This window comes from Hyperolius riggenbachi, chromosome 2, assembly GCF_040937935.1.
Source record: "Hyperolius riggenbachi isolate aHypRig1 chromosome 2, aHypRig1.pri, whole genome shotgun sequence".
NCBI classification, from domain to species: domain Eukaryota; kingdom Metazoa; phylum Chordata; class Amphibia; order Anura; family Hyperoliidae; genus Hyperolius; species Hyperolius riggenbachi.
The window spans coordinates 402,609,344-402,636,796 of record NC_090647.1 but is presented as its reverse complement, the minus strand read 5'-3'; the positions used below and the strand labels follow the sequence as shown (position 1 = coordinate 402,636,796).

General features: G+C 45.5%; 3 protein-coding genes across 7 annotated transcripts in view; all 3 read left to right on the top strand.

The window, feature by feature from the left end:
• Window positions 1-6,281, top strand: part of SIRT2 (sirtuin 2) — a 270,431-nt gene extending 264,150 nt beyond the window's left edge. For all 5 annotated transcript variants that reach the window (XM_068269801.1, XM_068269799.1, XM_068269800.1 and 2 more), the window contains one exon: window positions 3,286-6,281. In XM_068269801.1, coding sequence (XP_068125902.1) covers window positions 3,286-3,420 — 135 coding nt within the window. In that variant the 3' untranslated portion in view covers window positions 3,421-6,281. The remainder of the gene's footprint in view (window positions 1-3,285) is intronic.
• A 1,202-nt stretch (window positions 6,282-7,483) lies between these two features.
• On the top strand, window positions 7,484-9,533 carry LOC137545147 (uncharacterized). Its single transcript, XM_068266258.1, has 3 exons — window positions 7,484-7,599; window positions 7,703-8,547; window positions 9,367-9,533. The coding sequence occupies exons 1-3, from the start codon at window positions 7,484-7,486 to the stop codon at window positions 9,531-9,533; spliced, it is 1,128 nt and encodes a 375-aa protein (XP_068122359.1).
• A 4,624-nt stretch (window positions 9,534-14,157) lies between these two features.
• On the top strand, window positions 14,158-23,661 carry LOC137544509 (uncharacterized). The gene is made up of 3 exons (XM_068265594.1): window positions 14,158-14,460; window positions 22,621-22,786; window positions 23,006-23,661. Exons 1-3 carry the CDS (start codon window positions 14,379-14,381, stop codon window positions 23,358-23,360), a joined length of 603 nt encoding a protein of 200 aa, XP_068121695.1. The 5' UTR covers window positions 14,158-14,378; the 3' UTR covers window positions 23,361-23,661.
• The last annotated feature ends 3,792 nt before the right edge of the window (window positions 23,662-27,453 follow it).

Below are 27,453 nucleotides of genomic sequence, written 5' to 3'. Positions count from 1 at the left end.
TCTGTGGGTTGGGAAGGCCGGGGGGGGGGGGGGGGGCATAATTTTTTGCTATGGGGCCCAGTCATTTCTAGCTACGCCCCTGACACCAGCGCTCCCCAACAGTCGTCCTGTTTGTAGAACGGCAACTCCCAAGTGTCCCTTCCACGCCGGCGATCTCGTACAGGCCGCGTCACTTCCGCCCGTCAGGCTCTGCGAGCCGCTCTCAGTACTTCCGCCCGGCTGTGTTGCACTAGGATCAGCTTACACGGTGACGTCACCTTAGGACTTTGGAACTTTGTCTTACGGGCAGCAGCTGCGCGCTTTCACTACATGCCAAGTTCTTCGTCCTAGATTAGCGTTGCCCACACTAAACAATAGCGTTCCTTCACCTCAACGCGTTTCAGCCAATTAATGATGGCCTTCATCAGGAGGGTTTTAGCTTGAGAAGCAGCCAGCCATTTCCATCCGTTATATATCCCCCATGGATCCACCCTTTCACATGTCACTTTTTTTTTTTTTTACTAAACAACTGTTCTATGAAAGGGGAATAGGGTGCATACAATCGTGGCTAAACAACTGAGAGGTATTAGGGCACGTAATGCTGTTTTTGCTCTGAAGGATAAACAAGGTGTTCTTCAGTATGATTTGGGTCGTATAGCTGCAATTATTCATTATGGTTTTAAATAGATATATAATCTTCGTCATAATGATCCCTGTAAGACACCTTCTCCAGACCAAATGCAGGCATACCTGAAGAACTGTGGACTATTTAGGCTCACTGTCAATCGAGCTGCCAAACTTAGTTTAGAATTGGATTCTGAGGAGGTTTTAAATACTCTCAAGTTGCTAAAGCCTCATAAGGCTCCTGGTCTGCATGGGTTTACAGTAGCTTATTATAAAAAAAATTGTGGATACAGTAGCAAAAAAAATTATTTGAACCCTTTGAAATTCTATGGATATCTGCACAAATTGGTCATAAAATGTGATCTGATCTTCATCTAAGTCACAACAATAGACAATCAGTCTGCTTAAACTAATACCACACAAATAATTAAATGTTCCACAGCAGTACTGGCTAAATAGTCTGTGGACTGATGAAACCAAAGTTGAGTTGTTTTGAAGAAACACACAACACTATGGCCTGAATTCATAAAGAATTACCTCATGTGCTAATGCTGAAAACAGCAGACTTTCCCAAGCACTTAGCAAAGTGTCAATTCATAAAGGCTGTTACCGCATGAAAAACTGAAATTACTGAGCAGTGAGGAAAATTACCGACTTGGCTGTAGTTACCTCCAACGCATGGATATGTGTAAATACATGTAAATTGTCAGCAAATGTCAATTCATAAAGCCTTCAACAAACGGTAAGCGAGATGATAATTACCGACACCTCTGGTGAGGTCTTAACCACTTGCCGACCAGGGGATGTTACACTGATCAGTGCTGCGTGGGCTCTACAGCCCGCAGCACCGATCAGCAGTGCAGCAGGGTGATCAGACTACCCCCCTTTTTTCCCCACTAGGGGGATGTCCTGCTGGGGGGGTCTGATCGCCGCCGGCTGCAGTTGCTTAGCGGGGGGGGCTCTTCAAAGCCCCCCTCCGCAGCGCTTTCAGCCCTCTCGCCAGCTCCCTCCCTCTCCCTTCCCCTGTGTGCTGCGCAGGACGGATTTCCGTCCTGCGCATTGAAGGATAGGCTTCAGCCTATCATATGCCGGCGATCCCCGGCCAATCAGAGGCCGGGGATCGCCGATCTGCCTTACGGCGCTGCTGCGCAGCAGCGCCGTATGATGTAAACAGCGGGGATTTCTTCCCCGCCTGTTTACATTTTGCCGGCGAGCCGCCATCGGCGGCTCTCCGGCTGTTCACGGAGACACCCTCCGTGAACTGACATGGAAAGGCCGCTCGATCGAGCGGCCGTTTCCATGGTAACCCGCAGACGACCAGTTTACGCCAATCGGCGTTAGCTGGTCGTCAAGAGGTTAACAATGCAAAGTGCAGGGAGCCGAAAGTCTGTGCAGGGAGCCGAAGTCTCTGTGAGTCATCTGTGCAGGGAGCCGAAGTCTGTGTGAGTCATCTGTGAGTTATCTGTGCAGGGAACCGTAATTACAGCTTGTAATAAAAGAGAGATATCACCACACTTCTGCTGTACCGCTCAATGGGCTGCGGTAATTTACCGAACTTCAAAGACAGCTGTGAAAATCTTTATGAATTACCACACAAAGGTCTAAAATACCTAATGCGGTATTTTCCCTCCCAGATTTTTTTTATCGCACTGCTTTTATGAATCGAGGCCTATGTGTGGAGAAAAAGAGGCACAACACACCAACATCAAAACCTCATCCCAACTTTCTGATAAGCAGTATCTGTTTGATAAAGCATGGGGGTGTCCTCTTTCTTTGGTTAGTATGACACTAGAGATGTGCTATATTACATGTTGATATTGAAGTCCAGGTTGGTTTGCCAGGTGACCCTTCTCTCTCCTCTCTTCTGTTTTTCCCATCTTTCTCTGTTCTTCTTTTCTTTCAGTCTGGTATTTTCCCATGTTCAGTTGCCAAACCTCCAATTTTGGGTTTGTTGTTTTTGGAATGTTGATGGAGTAAAATTAAGGTAATGCTGAGGCGTAAGCAGGGTGCGATATCCATGCTCTTATCATCCTTTGTGCCAACTGGGAGTAATTACTAAACTATTTGTATTTTTTTTTTTATATATCTGCGTTCCATATTGTTGTTGTTGTACTTGAATGTTGATGTGCTGTATTCTTTGTACTTGTCAGATTTTTAAATAAAAAAAAGAAAAGGGCTGCAACCAATATAAAAATTGTAATGGCAGAGTGCCATATGTCACTTGCCTAACAATGAAACAGGTGGGAGAGTTTCAGAAATAAGACATCACTTTCCACATGGTCGGGCAGAAATACAGTTACCTGATGTTGTTAAAAATTGTTCTCAGTTTTAACAATTTCCAATCATTTTCCCGATCACTCATGTTCCCCAGCACCTATTTTTTTTCTGGGTTGCTGGCGCAAAGACTTGGCTGATCAGGAAAAAGGACTGACAGCTTGTCCCTCAGTCTTATTCTCCATGACAGCATCTGTCAGTTATTGTTAAAGTAAAAATCCCACAAGTGGTGCAGGAATTTACTGTGAAATACTAAGCTATATTTTGCATACCTAGAACTAGCAAATCCAGACATAGTTGATTTATAAAGAGTGGTTTTTGGTTTTGCTGCACTGTTATTCACTACAGATAGTTCATCCTAGTTTATTATAATGAATTTCTCTGTTTTCATAATGTTACATTGCACAGGCTGAGCTAGAAGAACTGGTGAAGAAGGAGCATGCAATCATTGATGCAGCAGCTAAAAAAACCGACAGCACATCAGAGAAGGCAGAAGAAAAAAAGTCACCTAAGAAAACTCCAGAGAAAAAATCAAATGAATAAGGACTTTAAAATCTCTTTATCTTTTCTTTACCTTCATTATTAAAACATTAAAGCTGTAGGTGATTTTTCTATGTCAAGAAAATTGCTCAGTAATTTCCAGCTTACCTATATGTACAGGTATGAGGAGAAGGAAAGATTAAATTTAATAGATGTTTGGAGATGCGCTTTACATTATATCAGTGCCATTGACACTATAAAATATGTTCTGATTATTTAACCACTTAAAGCGGACCCAAACCAAACATTTTTTTAATTCAAAATATTTAGTTGCACCACTCTGACACATACAAAGATAAATAAACACTCCTTCAAGCCTATGAGCATTTCAGTGCATGCTTTTCACCCTTCTCTTTTTATAAATAGGGCTATACAGGTGGCAGCCATTAGCAATTCCTCCTTTGCCAGACACCTCCTACTCCACCAGTTTGCCGGATTCTGTCCCGGCAATATGAAATGAAGGGAGGGGTTCCTCCAATAAATGTAAAATATTTTATATTTGTCATCATGCAGCTGAAAAAAGGCTGCTATTTATTATTATAATTTAGAAAATAGATTTTATTTCTGAAATCTAGTATTTTTTATTTGGGTCCACTTTAACTATTTCAGCCCGCGGGTATTTTTCACCTTATGGACGAGAGGAATTTTCACCTATCAGCGCTCCTCCCATTCATTCCCCAATAATTTTATCACTACTTATCAGAACGAAATGATCTATACTTTGTTTTTTCCGCCACCAATTAGGGCTTTCTTTGGGTGGTACATTATGCTAAGAATTATTGTATTCTAAATGCAATTTTATGGGAATAATACGAAAAAAATGGAAAAAATATTTTGCAGTTTTTAGCCATTATAGTTTTAAAATTCATGCTACCATAATTAAAATCCACACATTTTATTTGGCCATTTGTCCTGGTTATTGCAACGTTAAAATTATTTCCCTAGTACAGTGTATGGGGACAATATTTTATTTTGAAATAAAGGTCAATTTTTTCAGTTTCACATCCATCACACATTTTAAGCCAATTATTTAATAATGTTATTCCCTCTTGACATAGATATTTTTTTTTCCCTTAAAGTCGGTAGGTGTGTTTTACTATTTGGCCACAAGATGTCCCCGCTGAGCAAAAAACCTATTAGTGTACTTTGTACACTAATAGGATACAATGTATCACTACATTGTAACTAGGGGAAGTGAGGTCGGCTTGCATCGGAAGCCTCCGATCACAGTGGCGGTGGGGAGTTTATGAATGTAAACATTGTTTCCATTCCTAAATTGAACGATCGGGCAGCGGAAACTGGCGGAAATCAGCGGCGTGACCGCGACGACTGTAAGTAAGAATAAACACTGTTTTTGACCGGACTATTTTTTCCAATTCAGTGCTCTGCAGCTTTAGCAGCTTGCTGCAGAGCCATGCAACTTGGCACACAAATTATTTTTTTCTCCTTTTGTTGCCATCAACAGAGCCTTCTGTACAGCGCTGCAGTAGATCACTGCGCTGTACAAAGTAAATAAACCATTGTTTATTCTTTTAACAACCTGCCAGCGGGGATGTGCGTGCATCCGTGCGCACAATCTCCTGCAAAACACTCCCCCAGGACTTGACGCCAATCGGCGTTAGGCAGTCCTGGGGGAGCCACTTTGCGGCCGCCAATTGGCGTTAGGCAGTCGTAAGGTGGTTAATTGATAGATTTTAGCTCTGGGTGTGCTGTTGCAGTTGGCATTTCTAACCATATAGGCACATGTCTTAGGGCAGGCCTAGTACATATGTTTAAATCGCTTTCAATTACCTTTTGAAATATATGTATTTTATGATTGGATCCAACAGATTTACCCTCAATTTTAACATTTTATTTTATTCCTTGATAAGTGTGAGGACTTGCAAAAATAGATATTGTGCTTACTGTTTTGCATCTTGTACAATAGCCTATTATTCATGGTGACATGCAAATCTGGGTTCTATCAGTCTTTGCCTAATCCTCTGAAAGTTCACACCCTCTTCTAAATGTACCCATTACTGAGTATTTGGAGACGGCACTCCACAAGCTTCAACCAACCATAATTGTGAACATGCACATACTTTTGTTCAAGCGCACCAAAAAGAAGAAAAGTCAAAATGAATGGTGTGTATGAACCTATGGTAAATCCGTCGTCTCTCCACATTTCTATAAATTATTATATATTTTTCAAACTTTCATGTCTTGATCCCTGATTATATTGTAATGTATTTCTGCCTATGGCAAATCTAACAATGTGTGTAATGCAAGGCATAGGCAGCTGGGAAAGATTTACTTATTATTGATCTAATGGGCTACACTTCATAGACATAAATGCATTGAACAGGAAGTGTTTACATTGTACCCCTACTGTAGGAAGCTGAAATAATTTGCTTTATTAATACTAAAGTCTATGGGCCCAATCTAATTAACTCCCTTTATATGGTTTTCTCCTTTCGTTTAAATAACCTTTTAGTACCTGCAATTGAAAAAGTACCAAAAAGTAGATGAAAGGGGACTGTAAAAAATATTCTGAGTATTTTCTTGCTTATTGTTGGCTTAAATGGCATTTTATTGATGAGATGTGAAAATATCACCTAGGAGAAAACTTAGGAGAGAAAGTGAATTGGATCACAACCTATGTCCTTTAGTATAAGTAAACTTAACAATGGATTTGGAGAGGCAGATAAGTTGTATTTGTTTGTCCTATTCAGCACAGTTTGTTTTTTTTCAACCCTTGCCCGCACATGTTAACATTAGTTAAGAAATTGGGGGAAAAAGTTGGAAACTGGTGAAGAAATGAAGAAATATCTCATTTTATTATAAAGATTCATATCTCTTAAATAAACTATGTATCTTGTCCCACACTAAGTCTCATTATCATTCAAAAACCCCTACTATGTTTACTTTTAGAATACTGTCTAATAATTTCCAATACTACTGTATCAATATTTTAACTCCACCCCCTAGAAAAGAGTACTGTAATATGTTTCACTATCTGGGAATAGCTATCCATATTCCTGGTGTGACTGCTTAGTATATTTGGTGGTGAGAGGTATACACCCTTATTTTTTAAAAAGCTTTGGGTAAGTATTTGCACAAAGGTTGTCATCCATTAAATCTTGCCATTGGTATGAACCTTTCTTAAAAACTTTGAACTCTATGACCTGCAATTTCCTCACAGAGACAAAAGAAAAAACAGGGCACCGAGAGCCCAATAGTGCGATATAGTTTTAACAGAGAAAATCTGTCTAGATAGTTCGTGCAGAAATATACTCACAAAAAAGGGTCACCAGCAGGCAACCACTTGAAAGGCAGGTGGGGAGAATTGGTACCCGACCCCACTCGGGTATAAAAGTCGCTCTCTGTAGACAGGAGAAAAAAAAAGGGGGCGTACCCCTCCACCAAGGGTGGATAAGTAATATGTATCAAACGCAGATAGAACAGAGGCGCCAAAAAGAGTAAAAACACTATTATTTAAAAACAGTAAAAAGAGGGAAGGTAAGGTGGACTTACCTCCGTCTAGCAGTGGAAAACAAAACTCTGAGGTAGAGTAGAATGCATTTATTAAACAGTGTAACTCCTAAAGATGCAACGCGTTTCGCGGGCCACAGCACCGCTTCCTCAGGCTATACAGGAGTTCAAAAAAGCTGTAAATGGGACATATACATAAATCAACAAAAAAGCATCAAACACTGACAGAGGCATACAGCTGTAACATTGGAACATAAATTTCATTATAACCAGCATCTGCTGGTCTGTGAAGGTCAGATAAGTCTATCTTATCTAAGCAAAAAACACACACAAAAAAAAAAGCTTTGAGCTCTGGTAGTTGTCCCCAGGAATTGCGTTTTTGACTTTCAATATGGATCAGAGTGAGGCTAGTCTGCTGCAGCTGAAGCTTCTTTCTTTGAGGATGCTTCTGATGAAGCGGTCTTCGCCTCAGAGGGTTGTGCGTCATCGTACATGGGTACATCCCATAACAGCTCAGAGGTCTACTAAGGGTGTCTTTATGGCCCTTTATAAAGACTTAAGAAGACACCCCGAGAAGTTTCACCGTTATGTTCGGATGTCTGTGTCGTCATTCGATGAACTCCTGATGTTGGTGTCGCCACTTATTCGGAGACAGCGCACCAACATGCGGATGCCGGTCAGTCCAGCCGAAAGACTGTTGCTGACCTTACGGTGAGTCAGGTTTTTTCTTGTTTATGGTGTTTGTTTTTTTATACTTTTGTGTCCAACTCGTATTTTTTGTGTATTTTAATACTATTTTCCTCCTCCTCCTCAGGTTTCTTGCTTCTGGGGAGTCTTTTGCCTCATTGCATTATCAGTTTAGGTTGGGAAGATCAACTATACATGGGATAGTGCATGACACTTGCCGTCGGATTTGGGAGGTACTCCAACCACTTTATATGCCAGAACCAACTGAGGATACCTGGAAAGAGGCAGCCCGAGGCTTCAAAGCCAAAGCAAATTTTCCAAATTGTGTCGGTGCCGTCGACGGAAAGCACATACGTATCCAGCTACCGACAGGATCCGGTTCTAAATATTTTAACTACAAGAAGTATTTCTCAATTGTGCTTATGGCTGTGGTTGATGCACAGTACAAGTTCATTGCAGTGGATGTGGGGTCCTATGGGAGTACTGCAGACTCTCACATATTCCGTTCCTGCAGTATTGGTCAGAAATTGTATGCAGGGGAATTAAATCTCCCCACCCCCTGTCCCATTGCTGATGGTGGACAGCCTTTCCCACATGTACTTGTAGGAGATGAGGCCTTTGCTCTGCATACAAACCTCATGAAGCCTTTCCCAAAGAGAGATTTGGATATTAGAAAACGTGTCTTCAATTATCGCCTCACTAGAGCACGAAGGTATGTTGAATGTGCCTTTGGGATTTTATCAAACAAATGGAGGGTGTTCCACTCTACACTAATCATGACACCTGATAATGTGGATAATGTAGTGAAGGCCGCATGCGTTCTCCATAATTATGTACGCATGAAAGAAGGCATTAACTCAGATGAGGTCCCAGATCATCCTTTCACAGACACTCAGAGTGTTTCTTGTAGAGGCAGCAATGAAGCCGGAGATGTACGTGGCAGATTTGCTAACTACTTTGTGTCTCGCGAAGGTTCAATACCATTTCAGTACAGCAAGATTTTAAAAAAAAAATAGACATGGACTGTTTCACACCAGTGCTGATCACTGAGCCTAGTTTGTGTCTGTACCACAAGTCTTCAACAGAACTGTTTCCAACCAAGGAGGTACAGAGACAACACTTTACCTGGCAGGGACTGTTTCACACCAGTGCTGATCACCACCACCCCACCCCCACTGTGCCTAGTTTGTGTCTGTACCACAAGTCTTCAACAGAACTGTTTCCAACCAAGGAGGTACAGAGACAACACTTTACCTGGCAGGGACTGTTTCACACCAGTGCTGATCACCACCACCCCACCCCCACTGTGCCTAGTTTGTGTCTGTACCACAAGTCTTCAACAGAACTGTTTCCAACCAAGGAGGTACAGAGACAACACTTTACCTGGCAGGGACTGTTTCACACCAGTGCTGATATCCGGCAAACATGATTTTAATATGTTACAAACCAAGAATGTAGACGTATAGATTATGTCCAAAACATGTTTTTTTTTATTACAATGTATTATCACATTGATATCTGCAGTAAAGTTTTTTCTATAAACAACAGGTAAAAACTGTTAGATAAAATAGTTGTAAAGTTGTGAACAACATACTATATTTACTACTTGAACATACTCTTATATATATATAATTGTGTTTTCCACAATAAAAATTTAGATAACATCTGTGGCTGCCTTGTATTTTTTTTTTATTAGCAGTATTGGTCATTGATTGTATGCAGGGGAATTAAATCTCCCCATCCCCTGTCCCATTAGTGATGGTGGACAGCCTTTCCCACATGTACTTGTAGGAGATGAGGCCTTTGCGCTGTATACAAACCTCATGAAGCCTTTCTCAAAGAGAGATTTGGATATTACAGAGTGTGGGTTTAATTATCGCCTCACTAGAACACGAAGGTATGTTCAATGTGCCTTTGGGATTTTATCAAACAAATCTCAGAGAGCTGCATGGGGATAGAGTGGCGTTGACCGGGGGGGCGGGGGGTGGTTGGACAGACACAGAGATCAGGACTGTTGTGTGTGTGCAGGCGGGGGGGGGGGGGGGTTGCAGTTCCAAACACTCCACTAGTATATACTACCTGTATACAGGGGGGGGCACTATATATACTGCAATTATATGGACGTATATACTAACTATATATATGATATATAGTATAAAAATGTGTATGATGGGACATTTTTATACCCGCATAGGTTGGAAGTATCGTAGTGGTGAAAAATTACCATGTGCTTGCCCGGGGCTTCCCCAATCCACTGGCAGATGATCTGTCCATCGCCGCAGAGTGCCCTTCATGAAAAAATGTGCAGTGGCAGCGGTGGATAGATCTACTGCCAGTAGAATGAGGAAGCCCGAGGGCAAGTACATGTTATATTTTTCACACACTAAGAAATTATGTAATTTTAATAACGGTAACAATGGGACAGATAAGGGTACTGTCAAATACAGGTTGCAATAGTATGTGCACTGCTTAGACTATGTGACCAGGTCAGGCCCATTTCTTCAGCCGTGCGTGGCGTGCCACCGCCCGGGGCGCTGTTTGGTGGAGGGCGCTATAATGGAGGGGGGAGCCGGAGCCGCGGGGAGGGCAGCCCGACCTCTCCCTCCCTCTCCTCTCCCGGGTGCCCTCCGTGCTCCCCCCTCAGATGCAGAGCGAGCAGCCGGGAAGCGCTGTTTACAACATACCTCCCTGGCTCCAAGCGCTGCTCTCTCGCCGCTGGTCTGTCTCCTCTCTCTGCATAGATGCTGATACACATGCTGCTAAACAGGAAGCCGCGTGTGTATCCGCATCTATGCAGAGAGAGGAGACAGACCAGCGGCGAGAGAGCAGCGCTTGGAGCCAGGGAGGTATGTTGTAAACAGCGCTTCCCGGCTGCTCGCTCTGCATCTGAGGGGGGAGCATGGAGGGCACCCGGGAGAAGAGAGGGAGGGAGAGGTCGGGCTGCCCTCCCCGCGGCTCCGGCTCCCCCCTCCATTATAGGGGACAGCTAGCTATCTAATCTATCCTGGGGGCACCTACCTAATCTAACCTACGCTGGGGGGCACCTACCTAATCTAACCTACGCTGGGGGGCAGCTACCTATCTAACCTATACTGGGGGCAACTATACTGGCTACCTATACTGGAGGCACCTACCTAGCTAACCTATAGCGTGGGCAACTATACCGGCTCACCTATGCCTGGCTACCTATACTGGGGTACCTATTCTTGGCTATCTATACTGGGGGGACCTATACTAAGTGCAACTAGACCTGGCAAAACTATACTGCGGGCACCCATACCTTGCTCGGGGGGGGGGGGGGGGCGCAATTTTTACACCCTCGCCCTGGGTGCATTTTAGCCTAGAAACTGCAATGGACCAGGTAAAATTATATAAACTTAACGGAAAAAACTGGTATACCACAACTTATACCATAAATACTATACTATACATACTATGTAATATACTAAACACCAATGCAGTACTATTGTAATACTCAGCAGTTTACACATCCTCAATTATGGGAGTTGAGGATCTGGACAACATTTGTAAAGAAGAGCCTAGAGCCTCAGCAGTACCAAAATCCACAGGGGATGTTTGAGTAGGACCGCGCTGTGATCTTGAAGTATTTGCCAGTGTTGGTTGCATATAAGGAATACAGTGGCCCGGATAGTTGTTGTAAGAAAATGGGGTTTGAGATGAGGATGTGGTGAAAGGATACATGGCACTATAGTTTGCAATTGGGTTTTGATTTGATGCTAATGATTGGTTGAGAGGTGGAGCATATTGCTGTGTGTCTGGTTGTCTTTGCAAAGGAACATCTGGCTGTAGGTAAAGATCAACAATTTTTAAAAAATCAATTTTTAACTTCCCCAAATTGTGTTTTGGTACTTTTCTAACATCCAATTCTAAGGACTGCATAAAATAGGATATGTCATCTTTAGGCCTCATAGCATTTTCTACACAAGTTGACACCTCTTTAATCATTTTTAAAACTTCCTCATTATTACTATCTGTGGTTTTTTTGGCAGCACCTCTGCTTCTTTTGGGTGGGTTCACAGGGGCACGAGCAGCTACAGAAACGGGTGAAGATGGGGGAGGAGTTATAGCTAGCGGAGAGAGACAATCCTCACCATGATCTTGATACACAGAGGAAGACTCTGATTGCTCCTCCACACCAACATCGCGTAGAGATTCACTTGCTGACTGTCCAGAAAACGAATCCTCAGGTTGTACAGAAGACTGACTGTCATGCTCTTCCTCCTCACGACGCACCGATCCCATGTTTCCAGAAGTACTATGGAAAACAAAAATAAAAAAAAAAAAAATTCGACCACATTCGCATGAAAGATGACATGACTATGGAGAAAGACATATTGATTAGGTGGTAATCGTTAAAATCACACTTACGCCCTGGTTTGCAGCGACGGAACAAGGAACATCAGGCTTTCAAACATCGGATGGAATTTGTATTTGGATGGAGCCTGCCCACTTTTGGAACCACGATGCACCTTCAAGTCTTTCTTGAATCTATCTCTCAAGGATTTCCACTTGGTTTTCACAATGTTCACTGTAAATACATTGAAACACCAATGTCAAAATTGTGCATAAATAGTACAACAATACAAATTCATACTTTCATCAGACATTACCACTCTCTTACCCCTTACCACACACCACCCTTCCAATAATAATAACAAAAAAAAAAAAAATCAAAAAAAATGCACTATACCAAATAAACCCCAAAAAGCTTTGGAAGACATGTGCAACAGCCTAGAGATAGCAAATGAAGCATGGTTGAACATGATGCACACAGTATAATAAGACAAATTTCCCCATTCTCAGGCCTAACAACCTTGCACAACAGTTCGGCTGGCTAGCTGGATTGCACAAAAAGATATACCAAGGCTCAAGTTTTAAAAAACAATAGAACATTACAAATACTCGTGCACAACGAAATAAGGAACCACAAAGTGTAAACTCACTCATTTTTTTCTTGGTGGCTGCAGACCGACGATGGTAATCAGGGAAAAAATACAGGCACACACTCTCCCATGCCCTGCTCTTCTGTATGTTGTTGCTGTACTCAGCGCTGCCTGTGTCCCATATAGCAGGCTTGTTCTGGATCAGGTCCACCAGTCTGCCCAGCTCCACAGTGTTCTCCAGAGACACCTGCGCCATCTCTCCTTCCTTCTGTGTCCTTAGCACTAGAGGATTATGGTCCATTTCCTGTCAACACCCTTCCCTATGAATTCTGGTCTATTTCCTGTCTATTTCCTGTCAACAAGATACCTCCAGAACGCCTACAACCTTCAACACAACCGTTCACGTGCTTTCGACGGCGATTGTATGCGTTTACCGCTGACGTTTGCCAAACGCAGCCGCCAATAGAAGTCTCATGAGGCGTCCGAAAGAACGTCATCAACCTCGACGCTGAAAAAAACTCCCAAAACCGCTGCCAGACGATACTAACATAAACGCTCTCATAGAAATCTATTACGAGCGGTTAAAACGCGTCGTTTAAACGACAGAAAATAACGATGGCAGACGTTCGTGTGAACCGGCCCTAACTGCTGACTTATTTTTCTCCTGTCTGTTGAGCAGAAATCAGTGCTCTGGGAAAATTACATAATTGGCATCATCACTGAGAGGGCATGGCTGCATACTTAATATCCTTCTATATGTAGAAATATTGAAACCAGGATAACAAAGGTAAAAATGGGTTTCCCCAATAATGAAGTATGATCTACTATGTAAACAAAATATGGGTAAAAGGCTGCGCATCCCTGACCTAATAGTTGAATGGGTAATCGCTGTGGTGTACACCGCCCCTCCTGGACTAAAATGCACGCCCGCATCCAAACAATGCAATACTGGCATAAATTTGTAACTACCAGGCTAGCAGCTCCCATTGTGCTTTCCTGTTTGCATGGTAAGTATTTAGTTATGTATATGTTTTGCATCTGTTTGATTACGGAGTGTGTATTTGAGCTGTAGAAGTGGTGCACATGAGGCGATAAGTCATTCAAATGCAGCCCATGTGGTGAGCGCTGGCTTTATTTTCTGATAATCTATGTATCATCAAAGTATCTCTTCATTCTCTGCATTTTCGGCTACTCCGTCTTTTTCACTTCCTGTCCCCAGACGCCTGTGTGACGTAATGTAGAGTATAGATACTAGGGTCAAAGTGCCCTTAATGTCTGTCCCCTGCATTACGCTAAACATGCGCCCAGGGACATGGAAGTGAAGAGGAGCAGTCGGCGGGTAGGAGCAGAGACCTAGACCAGCAGAAACTAGCACCATGTGAGAACCACAGGGGGGACTGGTAACCCAGTAGGCACACAGATTTTTAAAGATTTCATGCTGAAATCAATTGAAAATTTGTGTGCAGCGTGTGGAGGCAATTGAGCTTATAGATACCTTCTGTCTGATCAGATAATATTCAGAGAGGGATCTATCTGCTGGCCATTTCGGCCAGTGTGTGGCCACCTTTAAGGCAGCCATACACTGGTCGATGTGCCATCAGATCGACCAGCTGACAGATCCCTATCTGATCGAATCTGATCAGAGAGGGATCGTATGGCTGCCTTTCCTGCAAACAGATTGTGAATCGATTTCAGCCTGAAACCGATCACAATCTGTTGTGGTGGTGCTACCGCCGCTCCCCCCGCCGGTATACATTACCTGAGGCTGGCTCCCGGGCGTGATGTCCCCGTCATGTGGCACCTCCGGCTCCGGCATCCGCATAGAACTTAAGCTATCACACCAGTGACAGCGGAAGTTCAAATAGAGCGCCCTCTAGTTGTACTTCCGCTGTCACTGGCATGACAGCGGAAGTTATGCGAGGATGCCGGAGGCGCCATGACAGGAGCAGTGACGGACGGGATGCCCGGGAGCCAGCCTCAGGTAATGTATACCTGATCGGATCGGCCGCCGCTAGCGACGCGCTCCCTACCCGCGGGCGATCGAGGGTAATTTCCCGCACGGCGCGATCGACGGACCGATCCGATTTCGGGAGGAAATCGGATCGGCGGGTGCGTGTTGCGCGAACGATTGGCAGCAGATTCGATCCCAGTGATCGAATCTGCTGTCGAAACTGCCGCAAATCGGGCCAGTGTATGGCCACCTTTATTCTCCAAAAAGCTTTAAAACAAAAAAGAGGAGGAATTGCTAAGACATAGAGGGGAATTTTGTTTTGGGTTTTAGGTGTCACATTGGGGAAAAAAGGATTACAATGACATGAAAAGAATGAATATAATTTATTTATGGAAGAGGGGCCCCATTACACTTTGTAAGTGGATTAGGGGTTTGCTTTTACTTTGTAACCTGGATGAAGGTGGCTATCTAAATATCAGTTTAGTCCTTCATATTACCCTCGCCTACATAGACTTTTTTTTCCTCTACATAGGGTTGACTCCCTATACCTATTTACCTAGGAGGTGATGGACATCTGGTGGTCCCCTGATTATGGAAGTGGGGCTCTCAGATTCCACTATGTCTCTCCAGGAATTATCACCATATTTTCCTTCTATATACTTTTTTCGTCTTTAACCTACTTAACTGACAGACTGGCACTGCTGTAATCTGTGCTGAACTTGGCTGCTTGTCTTATTCATAGTTACATAGTTATTTTGGTTGAAAAAAGACGTACGTCCATCGAGTTTAACCAGTAAAAAGTACAACACCAGCCTGCTCCCTCACATATCCCTGTTGATCCAGAGGAAGGTGAAAAAACCCTTACAAGGCATGGTCCAATTAGCCCCTAAAGGGAAAAATTCCTTCCCGACTACAGATGGCAATCAGATAAAATCCCTGGATCAACATCATTAGGCATTACCTAGTAATTGTAGCCATGGATGTCTTTCAACGCAAGGAAAGCATCTAAGCCCCCTTTAAATGCAGGTATAGAGTTTGCCATAACGACTTCCTGTGGCAATGCATTCCACATCTTAATCACTCTTACTGTAAAGAACCCTTTCCTAAATAAATGGCTAAAACGTTTTTCCTCCATGCGCAGATCATGTCCTCTAGTCCTTTGAGAAGGCCTAGGGACAAAAAGCTCATCCGCCAAGCTATTATATTGCCCTCTGATGTGTTTATACATGTTAATTAGATCCCCTGTAAGGCGTCTTTTCTCTAGACTAAATAAACCCATTTTATCTAACCTTTCTTGATAAGTGAGACCTTCCATCCCACGTATCAATTTTGTTGCTCATCTCTGCATTTGCTCTAAAACTGCAATTTCTTTTTTGTAATGTGGTGCCCAGAACTGAATTCCATATTCCAGATGTGGCCTTACTAGAGAGTTAAACAGGGGCAATATTATGCTAGCATCTCGAGTTTTTATTTCCCTTTTAATGCATCCCAAAATTTTGTTAGCTTTAGCTGCAGCTGCTTAGCATTGAGTACGATTATTTAACTTGTTGTCAATGAGTACTCCTAAGTCCTTCTCCAAGTTTGATGTCCCCAACTGTATCCCATTTATTTTGTATGGTGCTAGACCATTAGTACGTCCAAAATGCATGACTTTACATTTGTCAACATTGAATTTCATCTGCCATGTATGTGCCCATATAGCCATCCCATCCAAATCCTGTTGCAATATGACACTATCTTCCTGAGAGTTGATTATTCTGCACAATTTTGTATCATCTGCAAAAATAGCAACATTGCTCACTACTGCATCTACTAGGTCATTAATAAATAAATTGAAGAGCACTGGACCCAGAACAGACCCCTGTGGGACCCCACTGCTAACAGTCTCCCATTTTGAGTACGATCCATTGACCACAACTCTTTGTTTTCTGTCCATTAGCCAGTTCCCTATCCATGAACACAGACTCTTCCCTAGTCCTTGCATCCTCAACTTTTGCACCAGACTTTTGTGGGGAACAGTGTCGAAGGCCTTTGCAAAGTCCAAGTATATCACATCTACAGCATTCCCAATATCCATATTAGCATTCACTACCTCATAAAAGCTGAGCATGTTAGTCAAACAGGACCTGTCTTTAGTAAACCCATGTTGATGCTGAGAAATAAGATTATTTTCTACTATGAAGTCATGTATAGTATCTCTTAGTAACCCCTCAAATAGTTTGCATACAACTGATGTTAAGCTTACAGGTCTATAATTTCCTGGATCTGATTTTTTGCCCTTCTTAAATAATCCCAATCCACTGGGACTCTGCCAGTTGCAAGAGAGTCCCAAAAGATAAGATAAAGGGGTTTATCTATAACTGAATTTAATTCCCTTAAGGTGGCCATACACTGGTCGATTTGCCATCAGATTCGACCAACAGACAGATCCCTATCTGATCGAATCTGATCAGAGAGTGATCGTATAGCTACCTTTACAGCAAACAGATTGTGAACCGATTTCAGCCTGAAACCGTTCACAATCTGTTGTGGTGGTGCTGCTGCTGCTGCTGCCCCCGCCCGCCTGCATACAACGCTCTACTGTTTAAACTTCCTGCCGGGCTAGAAGAAGTGAGGCATGCCGGACCTGGAGACCAGAGCGCAGACAGAGCAGCGGTGACCGGGAGACTGGAGTCGCGCCGGCGGAGCAGGTAATGTATGCGGGCTCTATTGCGTCGGGCACTCGAACGCTGCTAGCGATGCGCTCTTTACCCGCGGGCGATCGACGGTTATTTTCCGCACGGCGCGATCGATGGGATCGGATGAAATGGATCGAAATTCGGCGTGTAGCGTGAACGATTGGCAGCAGATTCGATCCCAGTGATCGAATCTGCTGTCGAAACGGGCGCAAATCGGGCCAGTGTATGGCCAGCTTTAGGACCTGAGGATGCATGCCATCCGGGCCAGGTGCCTTGTCTATTTTTAATTTATTTAGTCTTGCCTTCACTTCTTCCTGTGTTAAGTATTTAATATTGCAGTTAGAAGATTGAGACTCTTCCGCCTCTGTAGTTTTCAACAGTGCTGTTTCTTTTGTGAAGACAGAAGCAAAGAAAGCATTTATTAACTCTGCCTTACCTTGGTCATCCACCATTGAGTTCCCACCCTCATCCTTTAGGAGTCCTATACAGTCAACCTTTCTTTTTTTAGAGTTAATGTACTTGTAAAACTTTTTGGGTTAGATTTGATATCCTTAGCGATTTGTTTTTCAGCTTCAATCTTTGCCTGCCTAATTTCTTTTTTTACAATTTTTATTGCACTCCTTATAATTGCTTAGTGCAGCCTTGGTCCCCTCCTGTTTTAAGACCTTATAGGCATTCTTTTTCCTCTTAATTTTATCTTTAACCTTTCTATTCATCCATAGAGGCCTTTTTTTATTCCTAGATATTTTGTTTCTATATGGGATATACATACTACAATATTGATTGAGTATAAGTTTAAAAGCTTGCCATTTCCCTTCAGTGTCTTCCCCTTGTAGTACATTATCCCAGTTCACCAAACTTAGTGCCTGCCTAATTTGATTGAACTTTGCTTTTCTAAAATTCATAGTTTTAGTGGTCCCGCTGCCCCGTGGCCGATCAGTCACCAGATCAAACGTTATCATGTTGTGATCACTATTTCCCAAATGTTCTTGAACTTGCACATTTGATACATTATCTGGTCTATTAGACATGATCAGATCCAGTAACGCATTTCCCCTAGTTGGTTCAGTTACCATTTGAGTCAAGTAATTGTCCTGTAGTGCTGCCAGAAATCTGCTGCTTTTACCAGAATGGGTAGCCTCAATACTCCAGTCAATGTCTGGAAAGTTGAAGTCGCCCATAATTATGACCTCATTTTTACTTGCAGCTTTTTCAATCTGCTGTAGTAATCGCAGTTCTGCAGCTTCATTAATAAGAGGTGGCCTGTAGCATACCCCAATAGCAATTGGCAACTTTTATTTCCACCATGAATATTTACCCAAACTGACTCCACATCTTCGCAATCTTCCTCCATCTCATCGTTGAGGACAGCTGTAAGAGAATTCTTAACAAAGAGACAAACCCCTCCACCTTTTTTCCCTGTTCTATCCCTCCTAAACACATTGTATCCTTTTAAATTAGCTATCCAGTCATGGCTTTCATCCATCCATGTCTCGGTTATTCCCACAATATCATAGCCTTTGTCATTCAGAATGAACTCTAGTTTGTCTATTTTATTTGCAAGGCTCCGAGCATTGGTTACCATGCACTTTATATTTTTACCACCACATTTACCAATTTTGTTTACATGAAATGGGCTACTTGAATTTTTCCCAACCTCCTTAATCTTTACACTGTCCCCACCCCCCATAATGTTAGGTTCCCACTGTCTTTTTACCTCATCTTGTCTAGGTATTGAGACTTTATCCTCCCGCCTCCCCCCAGATCCTAGTTTAAAATCTCCTCCAACCGTTTAGCCATCTTCTCCCCCCAATGCAGCTGCACCCTCCCCATTAAGGTGCAGCCCATCCCTGCTGTAGAACCTGTAGCCGACTGCAAAGTCTGCCCAGTTCTCCAGGAACCCAAACCCTTCCTTCCTACACCAATTTCTCAGCCACTTATTTAACTCCCTAAGCTCCCTCTGTCTCTCAGATGTAGCACGTGGCACTGGCAGTATTTCAGAAAACACCACCTTGGAGGTCCTTGCTTTAAAGAGGAAGCGACACCCATGCTAACCAAAAAATAAAAAACACATATATAAGTAGATAATTACTAGTTCTACTTACATAACAGATGTATTGCGCTATCCACGTTATGATTTCTGTGTATTTTATAAAGGAAAAGCAGAAAATCCTTTCCCAGGCAGTGGCCATCTTGCTTAGATAATGCTGACATCATATCCACCCTGACTCTGGTTTTCCCCCCTCCCTCCTCTTGCTCATTGTTTATTCATTAGCTACCCTCCTCCCAGAGTCTTCAGACACTCCCACTGGGGTGTATACTAGGAACAGTACACTGTCTTATGTCATCATTGTGCGACTCAGTACAGCTGTGTTTACATCACAAAAGCAGGGTGATTTCAGAGCACACATTTTGTGTCTGCAGAGATCGGATTTCTGCTGTAGCTGCAGACAGGAAAAAGTAGCCAAAATGTTTCTAATGTTTGCAAAAGTTTATCTAATTTCTTGCATTACTGCTTGTTTTTTTTCTCTTTTTCAGAGAAAAAAAGGTACAGACCTGGCTACACTTAGGCCCGGTTCACATTAGCGGCTGCTATCCGGAATCGCCGTGCCGGAGCCGTGCCGGAGCCGGACCGCATGCGGACCGGACGAAACGGACGCACGGCATAGCAATGAAAGTCTATGCGACCGTTCACATGCGTCCGTTTCGTCCGGACCGGAGCCGGACCGGATCCGGACTCCGGCGTCCGTTCCAACATGCGCTATTTTTTGGTCCGGCTGGTCCGGCTGACGTATCCGGACCGGAGCCGGAATGTTGCATCCGGCCAATGGAAACCAATGAGAACCGGAGAGCGCACAACACACTGGCTATAAAAACCGGATGTTGTACCACACTTCCTATGCTGACTCTATGGTATGGTGGCCATTTTGGATGGGGACCACATGGCACCAGCGTTTACAGAGTGGAGCAGCAGTGACTTCATGCTGGAGCTCTTTGGCAGCAATATGGAGCAGGATCTGTCTGATAGCGAGGGGGTGAGGCCCTACACATCAGAAGACCTCATCCTACAGGTGCAGCAGGTACCAGCCCTGTGGGACAAGGGGGATGCGGACCACAGCAACATCAAAAAATGCAGAGGCCTGTGGAAAAAAATTGCCAAGCTGTATGTGGAGGACTTTGAGAACTTGAGCAAGAGACAGCAAGGCACAGAGGGTATGTTGACTAGAAGTTTTTTGGGGGGGGCTTGTGGTTTAAGCTTGTGATGTATTCAACTTTTGCTATGGATTTGTGTCACCCACGTGTTGCCCACCCACCCGTGGCCCACCCACCCGTGGCCCACCCACCTGTGGCCCACCCACCTGTACCCCACCTGTGATGTATCCCACCCACCTGTGATGTATCACACCCACCTGTACCCCACCTGTGATGTATCCCACCTGTGATGTATCCCACCCACCAGTACCCCACCTGTGATGTATCCCACCCACCTCTACCCCACCTGTGATGTATCCCACCCACCTGTACCCCACCTGTGATGTATCCCACCTGTGATGTATCCCACCCACCTGTACCCCACCTGTGCTGTATCCCACCCACCTGTGATGTATCACACCCACCTGTACCCCACCTGTGATGTATCCCACCTGTGATGTATCCCACCCACCAGTACCCCACCTGTGATGTATCCCACCCACCTCTACCCCACCTGTGATGTATCCCACCCACCTGTACCCCACCTGTGATGTATCCCACCTGTGATGTATCCCACCCACCAGTACCCCACCTGTGATGTATCCCACCCACCTCTACCCCACCTGTGATGTATCCCACCCACCTGTACCCCACCTGTGATGTATCCCACCCACCTGTACCCCACCTGTGCTGTATCCCACCCACCTGTGATGTATCCCACCCACCTGTACCCCACCTGTGCTGTATCCCACCCACCTGTGATGTATCACACCCACCTGTACCCCACCTGTGATGTATCCCACCCACCTGTACCCCACCTGTGATGTATCCCACCCACCTCTACCCCACCTGTGATGTATCCCACCAACCTCTACCCCACCTGTGATGTATCACACCCACCTGTACCCCACCTGTGATGTATCCCACCTGTGATGTATCCCACCCACCAGTACCCCACCTGTGATGTATCCCACCCACCTCTACCCCACCTGTGATGTATCCCACCTGTGATGTATCCCACCCACCTGTACCCCACCTGTGATGTATCCCACCCACCTGTACCCCACCTGTGATGTATCCCACCCACCTGTACCCCACCTGTGATGTATCCCACCCACCTGTACCCCACTTGTGATGTATCCCACCCACCTCTACCCCACCTGTGATGTATCCCACCTGTGATGTATCCCACCCACCTGTACCCCACCTGTGCTGTATCCCACCCACCTGTGCTGTATCCCACCCACCTGTGATGTATCCCACCCACCTGCGATGTACCCCACCTGTGCACATAAAACATACACAATGACCAATTATTATACATCAATTTATTGTAAAAAATTAATACATTTAAAATCACTCAAACTTGAAACTCCAAAATAAACACATTTCAACAAAACAAATTAAAAACCAAACATTCACCCTCGTCCAGGTGGTGTGGTAAAATAAAGTCTCAGTTGGTCCCTGTTCCGCAGTGACACTACCCTTGGCCTGGTTGCATACCTCCGCAGGGGCATTAGTGGAAGCACATTCGGGGGTTCCGGAGTCTCTCTTTCCTCCTGCCGCACAAAGTTGTGGAGGATGCATGCTGCCTTCACCACGACAACTGCGTTGCCCGGTTTCAGCAGCATGGGCGTGTGGAACACCCTCCACTTTGACACCAGGATCCCAAATGTGCACTCCACCATTCTCCTTGCACGGCTCAACCGAGCATTGAAGTGTAGCTGGCTGGCATCAAGTCCCCTGTCTGGGTACGGACGCATTACATGGTCGGACAGGGCGAAGGCCTCGTCCCCCACAAACACATAGGGGTAGGCCGGTGCCCTTGTCCCAGGCCAGGGTCTGTCACGGGGGAGACGCAGTCTGCCTTCCTCCATCAGCCGGCAAAGGGTCGTACGCTGGAAAATTCCAGAGTCATTGGAACTACCGTACGACCCCACATCCACGTACACAAACTTGTAGTCCGCATCTGCCACTGCCATTAGAACAATGCTGAAGTATTTTTTATAGTTGAAATAATGGCTGCCACTCCCCACGGGTTTCTGAATCCGGATGTGTTTCCCATCCAGTGCGCCAACACAATTAGGAAACTTGCACTCGGTCCAGAAGCCCTGGGCGATCTCCTCCCATTTCGTGGTGTCCGGCACAGGCATGTATCTGGCCCTCAGTCGCGTCCAAAGGATCCTCGAAGTCCTCACGACGATGCCTGCCACCGTGCTCTTCCCAATACGAAATGTGACATGTAGCGATGTATATGTTTGTCCAGTTGCGATGTACCTACAAGAGAAATAATCGAAATCAATTTTTCATGTCGTTACAGGAGAAAGGTACAAGACAAGGTGGCGCAATATACGGGATGCATATGTGAAATGGCTACGGAAGAAAAAACTTGCCGAACGAAGTGGCAGTGGCGGGGGAAGGCGACAAAAAGACTACCAATTTGCCAAGCAATTGTCTTTCATCAATGCAAGCCTGGAACCTAGACTGTAAGTACCACTACTGTGGGCAGGAACTGAGAGCTCATTACCATGACTTCGGCCATGTATTGCTATGGCCTCAATTCCCATGGCTAGCGAACTTTTCTCACAAGCTTTATCAAATGTTGGGTAGAAACTGGTGATAAAGTGATTGCTAGTGTTTGCTAGCTCTGTGAATTGACGCCACATGCTGTTTGGCACACCAATAAATATTTTTTTTATCTACAGGACTGAAGACAATTTGGAGCAAGAGGAACCGACCCAGGAGGCACGGTTCAGCAGTGAGGAGAGCTTGGTGGATGATGACGTCGCCGATGTAACCTATTGCCCCGAGGCGAGGAGTAGGAGGAGGGAGTCCTTAATCACAACTCCGTCCTTTGATGATGACTTGGCAGAAGAGAGCTTGGATGTTGAGGTTGCAGGACCGAGTGTGGAAGAAGCTGAACCTCCACAATCGACCGCTATGGAAGCTCCAGGGGAACAAGAACAAAGTGAGGAGCACCGAGAGACTGCAGCACAACCAGCGCGCAGGGCAACCCCGACACAGGCCAGAGGACAGAAGATGCTGCCACACCACCAGTGAGGACCACCACACCAGTGAGGCGTCGAGGTACCCTCCCCCCAACAAGGAGAGAGACAGAGTCCGAGATGTCCGGGGCTGTCTCCGGACTTCTCGGGATTCTTCAGAGCCACCAAACTCTCATAACCCGGCAGTTGCAAGATGAGGACAGGGGCCATATCATGGAGCAGTACAAGTCCCACATCACTACACTGCAATGTGAGCTCGACGCTGTACATGGGCACTACAGGGACGAGCTTAAAATGATGCATGAGATGCACAGAGGAGAAATCGACCAACTGCGTGCGCAGCATCATCAGTCGGTGGGCCAGCTGCAGAACATGATGCAGCAAATGCATCAACAAAGCAAGGAACTACTGAAATTGCAGGCACACCCGTGTTTGCACACTGTGATGTCTCTAATACCATATCTTGAAAAGGTGCCTTCACAAAACCTGATGGCGTGCCATTCCAATTTGCTGGAGGTGATTAAACAGCACATGGACACGCCATTATTGCAACCACCAATTTTTAGACCCCCACAACCAACAGCGGTGCCCACCTGGCAATCATCACAGATGTACACCGGCTACAGAGGCAGTCAATATGGGCCACCGCTGTCAGGGTCCAGCTCATCCACGACCAGCACCCAAGAGAGTCCAGATTTCCAGGCAGCAACTCCCACCTTTTCTAGTAGTGGTGCCGATACAATTTGAAAAAAAGTCAAATTGTTCCTGGACATGCTCCTCTGAATACCTCCGATCCTCGGAGGAAGGATACCATCACAGGGCTTTTTAACTTTTGGTTTTGCTGGACTTGAACTTTAGGGCCTGGTGTCCCCGAAAGACACTACCTGGGTCACAACCTTGTGCCTGTTGCACTGCACCTGTAGTCCTGCACCTGTGCCTTTGATTCCTCTTGTTCCTTACTTTGTTGATCCTAATCACTTGCACAAGACCCTTGGAGCCATGGGTGAAGGACACCTTGACTGGTCGGTGAGAGGCCTAGCCTTTTCACTGACCTGTGTCCTTCATCCATGGCTCAGAGGGTCATGTGCCAGTGGTTAGGTTTTTGAAGCACTTCAATTTTAGGGCCTGGTGTCCCCGAAAGACACTACCTGGGTCACAACCTTGTGCCTGTTGCACTGCACCTGTAGTCATGCACCTCTGCCATCGGTTCCTCTTGCTCCTCACTTTGTTCTTGTTCCTAACCACTTGCACAAGACCCTTGGAGCCATGGGTGAAGGACACCTTGACTGGTCGGTGAGAGGCCTAGCCTTTTCACTGACCTGTGTCCTTCATCCATGGCTCAGAGGGTCATGTGCCAGTGGTTAGGTTTTTGAAGCACTTCAATTTTAGGGCCTGGTGTCCCCGATAGACACTACCTGGGTCACAACCTTGTGCCTGTTGCACTGCACCTGTAGTCATGCACCTCTGCCATCGGTTCCTCTTGCTCCTCACTTTGTTCTTGTTCCTAACCACTTGCACAAGACCCTTGGAGCCATGGGTGAAGGACACCTTGACTGGTCGGTGAGAGGCCTAGCCTTTTCACTGACCTGTGTCCTTCATCCATGGCTCAGAGGGTCATGTGCCAGTGGTTAGGTTTTTGAAGCACTTCAATTTTAGGGCCTGGTGTCCCCGAAAGACACTACCTGGGTCACAACCTTGTGCCTGTTGCACTGCACCTGTAGTCATGCACCTCTGCCATCGGTTCCTCTTGCTCCTCACTTTGTTCTTGTTCCTAACCACTTGCACAAGACCCTTGGAGCCATGGATGAAGGACACCTTGACTGGTCGGTGAGAGGCCTAGCCTTTTCACTGACCTGTGTCCTTCATCCATGGCTCAGAGGGTCATGTGCCAGTGGTTAGGTTTTTGAAGCACTTCAATTTTAGGGCCTGGTGTCCCCGAAAGACACTACCTGGGTCACAACCTTGTGCCTGTTGCACTGCACCTGTAGTCATGCACCTCTGCCATCGGTTCCTCTTGCTCCTCACTTTGTTCTTGTTCCTAACCACTTGCACAAGACCCTTGGAGCCATGGGTGAAGGACACCTTGACTGGTCGGTGAGAGGCCTAGCCTTTTCACTGACCTGTGTCCTTCATCCATGGCTCAGAGGGTCATGTGCCAGTGGTTAGGTTTTTGAAGCACTTCAATTTTAGGGCCTGGTGTCCCCGAAAGACACTACCTGGGTCACAACCTTGTGCCTGTTGCACTGCACCTGTAGTCATGCACCTCTGCCATCGGTTCCTCTTGCTCCTCACTTTGTTCTTGTTCCTAACCACTTGCACAAGACCCTTGGAGCCATGGATGAAGGACACCTTGACTGGTCGGTGAGAGGCCTAGCCTTTTCACTGACCTGTGTCCTTCATCCATGGCTCAGAGGGTCATGTGCCAGTGGTTAGGTTTTTGAAGCACTTCAATTTTAGGGCCTGGTCTCCCCGAAAGACACTACCTGGGTCACAACCTTGTGCCTGTTGCACTGCACCTGTAGTCATGCACCTCTGCCATCGGTTCCTCTTGCTCCTCACTTTGTTCTTGTTCCTAACCACTTGCACAAGACCCTTGGAGCCATGGGTGAAGGACACCTTGACTGGTCGGTGAGAGGCCTAGCCTTTTCACTGACCTGTGTCCTTCATCCATGGCTCAGAGGGTCATGTGCCAGTGGTTAGGTTTTTGAAGCACTTCAATTTTAGGGCCTGGTGTCCCCGAAAGACACTACCTGGGTCACAACCTTGTGCCTGTTGCACTGCACCTGTAGTCATGCACCTCTGCCATCGGTTCCTCTTGCTCCTCACTTTGTTCTTGTTCCTAACCACTTGCACAAGACCCTTGGAGCCATGGGTGAAGGACACCTTGACTGGTCGGTGAGAGGCCTAGCCTTTTCACTGACCTGTGTCCTTCATCCATGGCTCAGAGGGTCATGTGCCAGTGGTTAGGTTTTTGAAGCACTTCAATTTTAGGGCCTGGTGTCCCCGAAAGACACTACCTGGGTCACAACCTTGTGCCTGTTGCACTGCACCTGTAGTCATGCACCTCTGCCATCGGTTCCTCTTGCTCCTCACTTTGTTCTTGTTCCTAACCACTTGCACAAGACCCTTGGAGCCATGGGTGAAGGACACCTTGACTGGTCGGTGAGAGGCCTAGCCTTTTCACTGACCTGTGTCCTTCATCCATGGCTCAGAGGGTCCTGTGCCAGTGGTTAGGTTTTTGAAGCACTTCAATTTATTAGGGCCTGGTGTCCCCGAAAGACACTTGGGCAGCTATGCCCTACAACTCTTCCAGCACAAAGTTGGTGGTTGGTGTTCCTTAAAACTGACCGGGCTATACCATAGATATGTTATTTTTTTGTCTTCCATGTTGGAAGAATGTTTCCATGTTGGAAAGTGGTTGTTTTTGCAATAAAAAAATTTGTTTTTACATACCTCAGTGTGATGAGTAGTTGTTCTTGTGGTGTGACTGCTCTCCTGAACGTGGTATCCTTCTTCCTAAGGTCATCCTTCACCATCTCCAAAAGGGTATCAAACCTGTCAGGAGATGTAAAGGAAGAAGCTGTAAAGTATGTTGTGGGACAAGGTGTTGGGTGGAGGATGGGGGAGGTGTGTTTACAGAGGTTTGGGAGTGTTGTGGAGGGTGGGGGTGTAGTGTATAGCTAGGTATACAGGGGTGTGGGGGTCAGGGTGGTGTGTTTAGCTAGGTATACAGGGATGAGGTGTTGTGGGGGTGAGGGTGGGGTGTTTAGGAATGGTGGGGGTTGGTGTATTTAGGCCTATATACTTACAGGGGAATAGACATCCGAGTGTAGCTGTAGAACTTCTGTGGGTGTCGTCTGAGGTCCCGGTAGAGGGCCTGGAACTCTCCCTTCCTCTGCCTCCTGGCTAGTAGAGGGTGCACCCACCATCTCCTGCGAGGAGCACGCCTTCTCCCCACATAGTAGTAGGTAAACAACAGGAAGGAGAGAATTCCCAGGTAATAAGCGTAAAAAATGACTGGATCCATGGTCCCAACTGCAGTCTCTGTATCCAAGGATGGTCTCCACACGTCCAGCTGTCTCCAACAATGACCCCAGAGCTTCTGCTGACCTCCCAGAACCCCAGGTATTTATACAGGTTGTTATCTC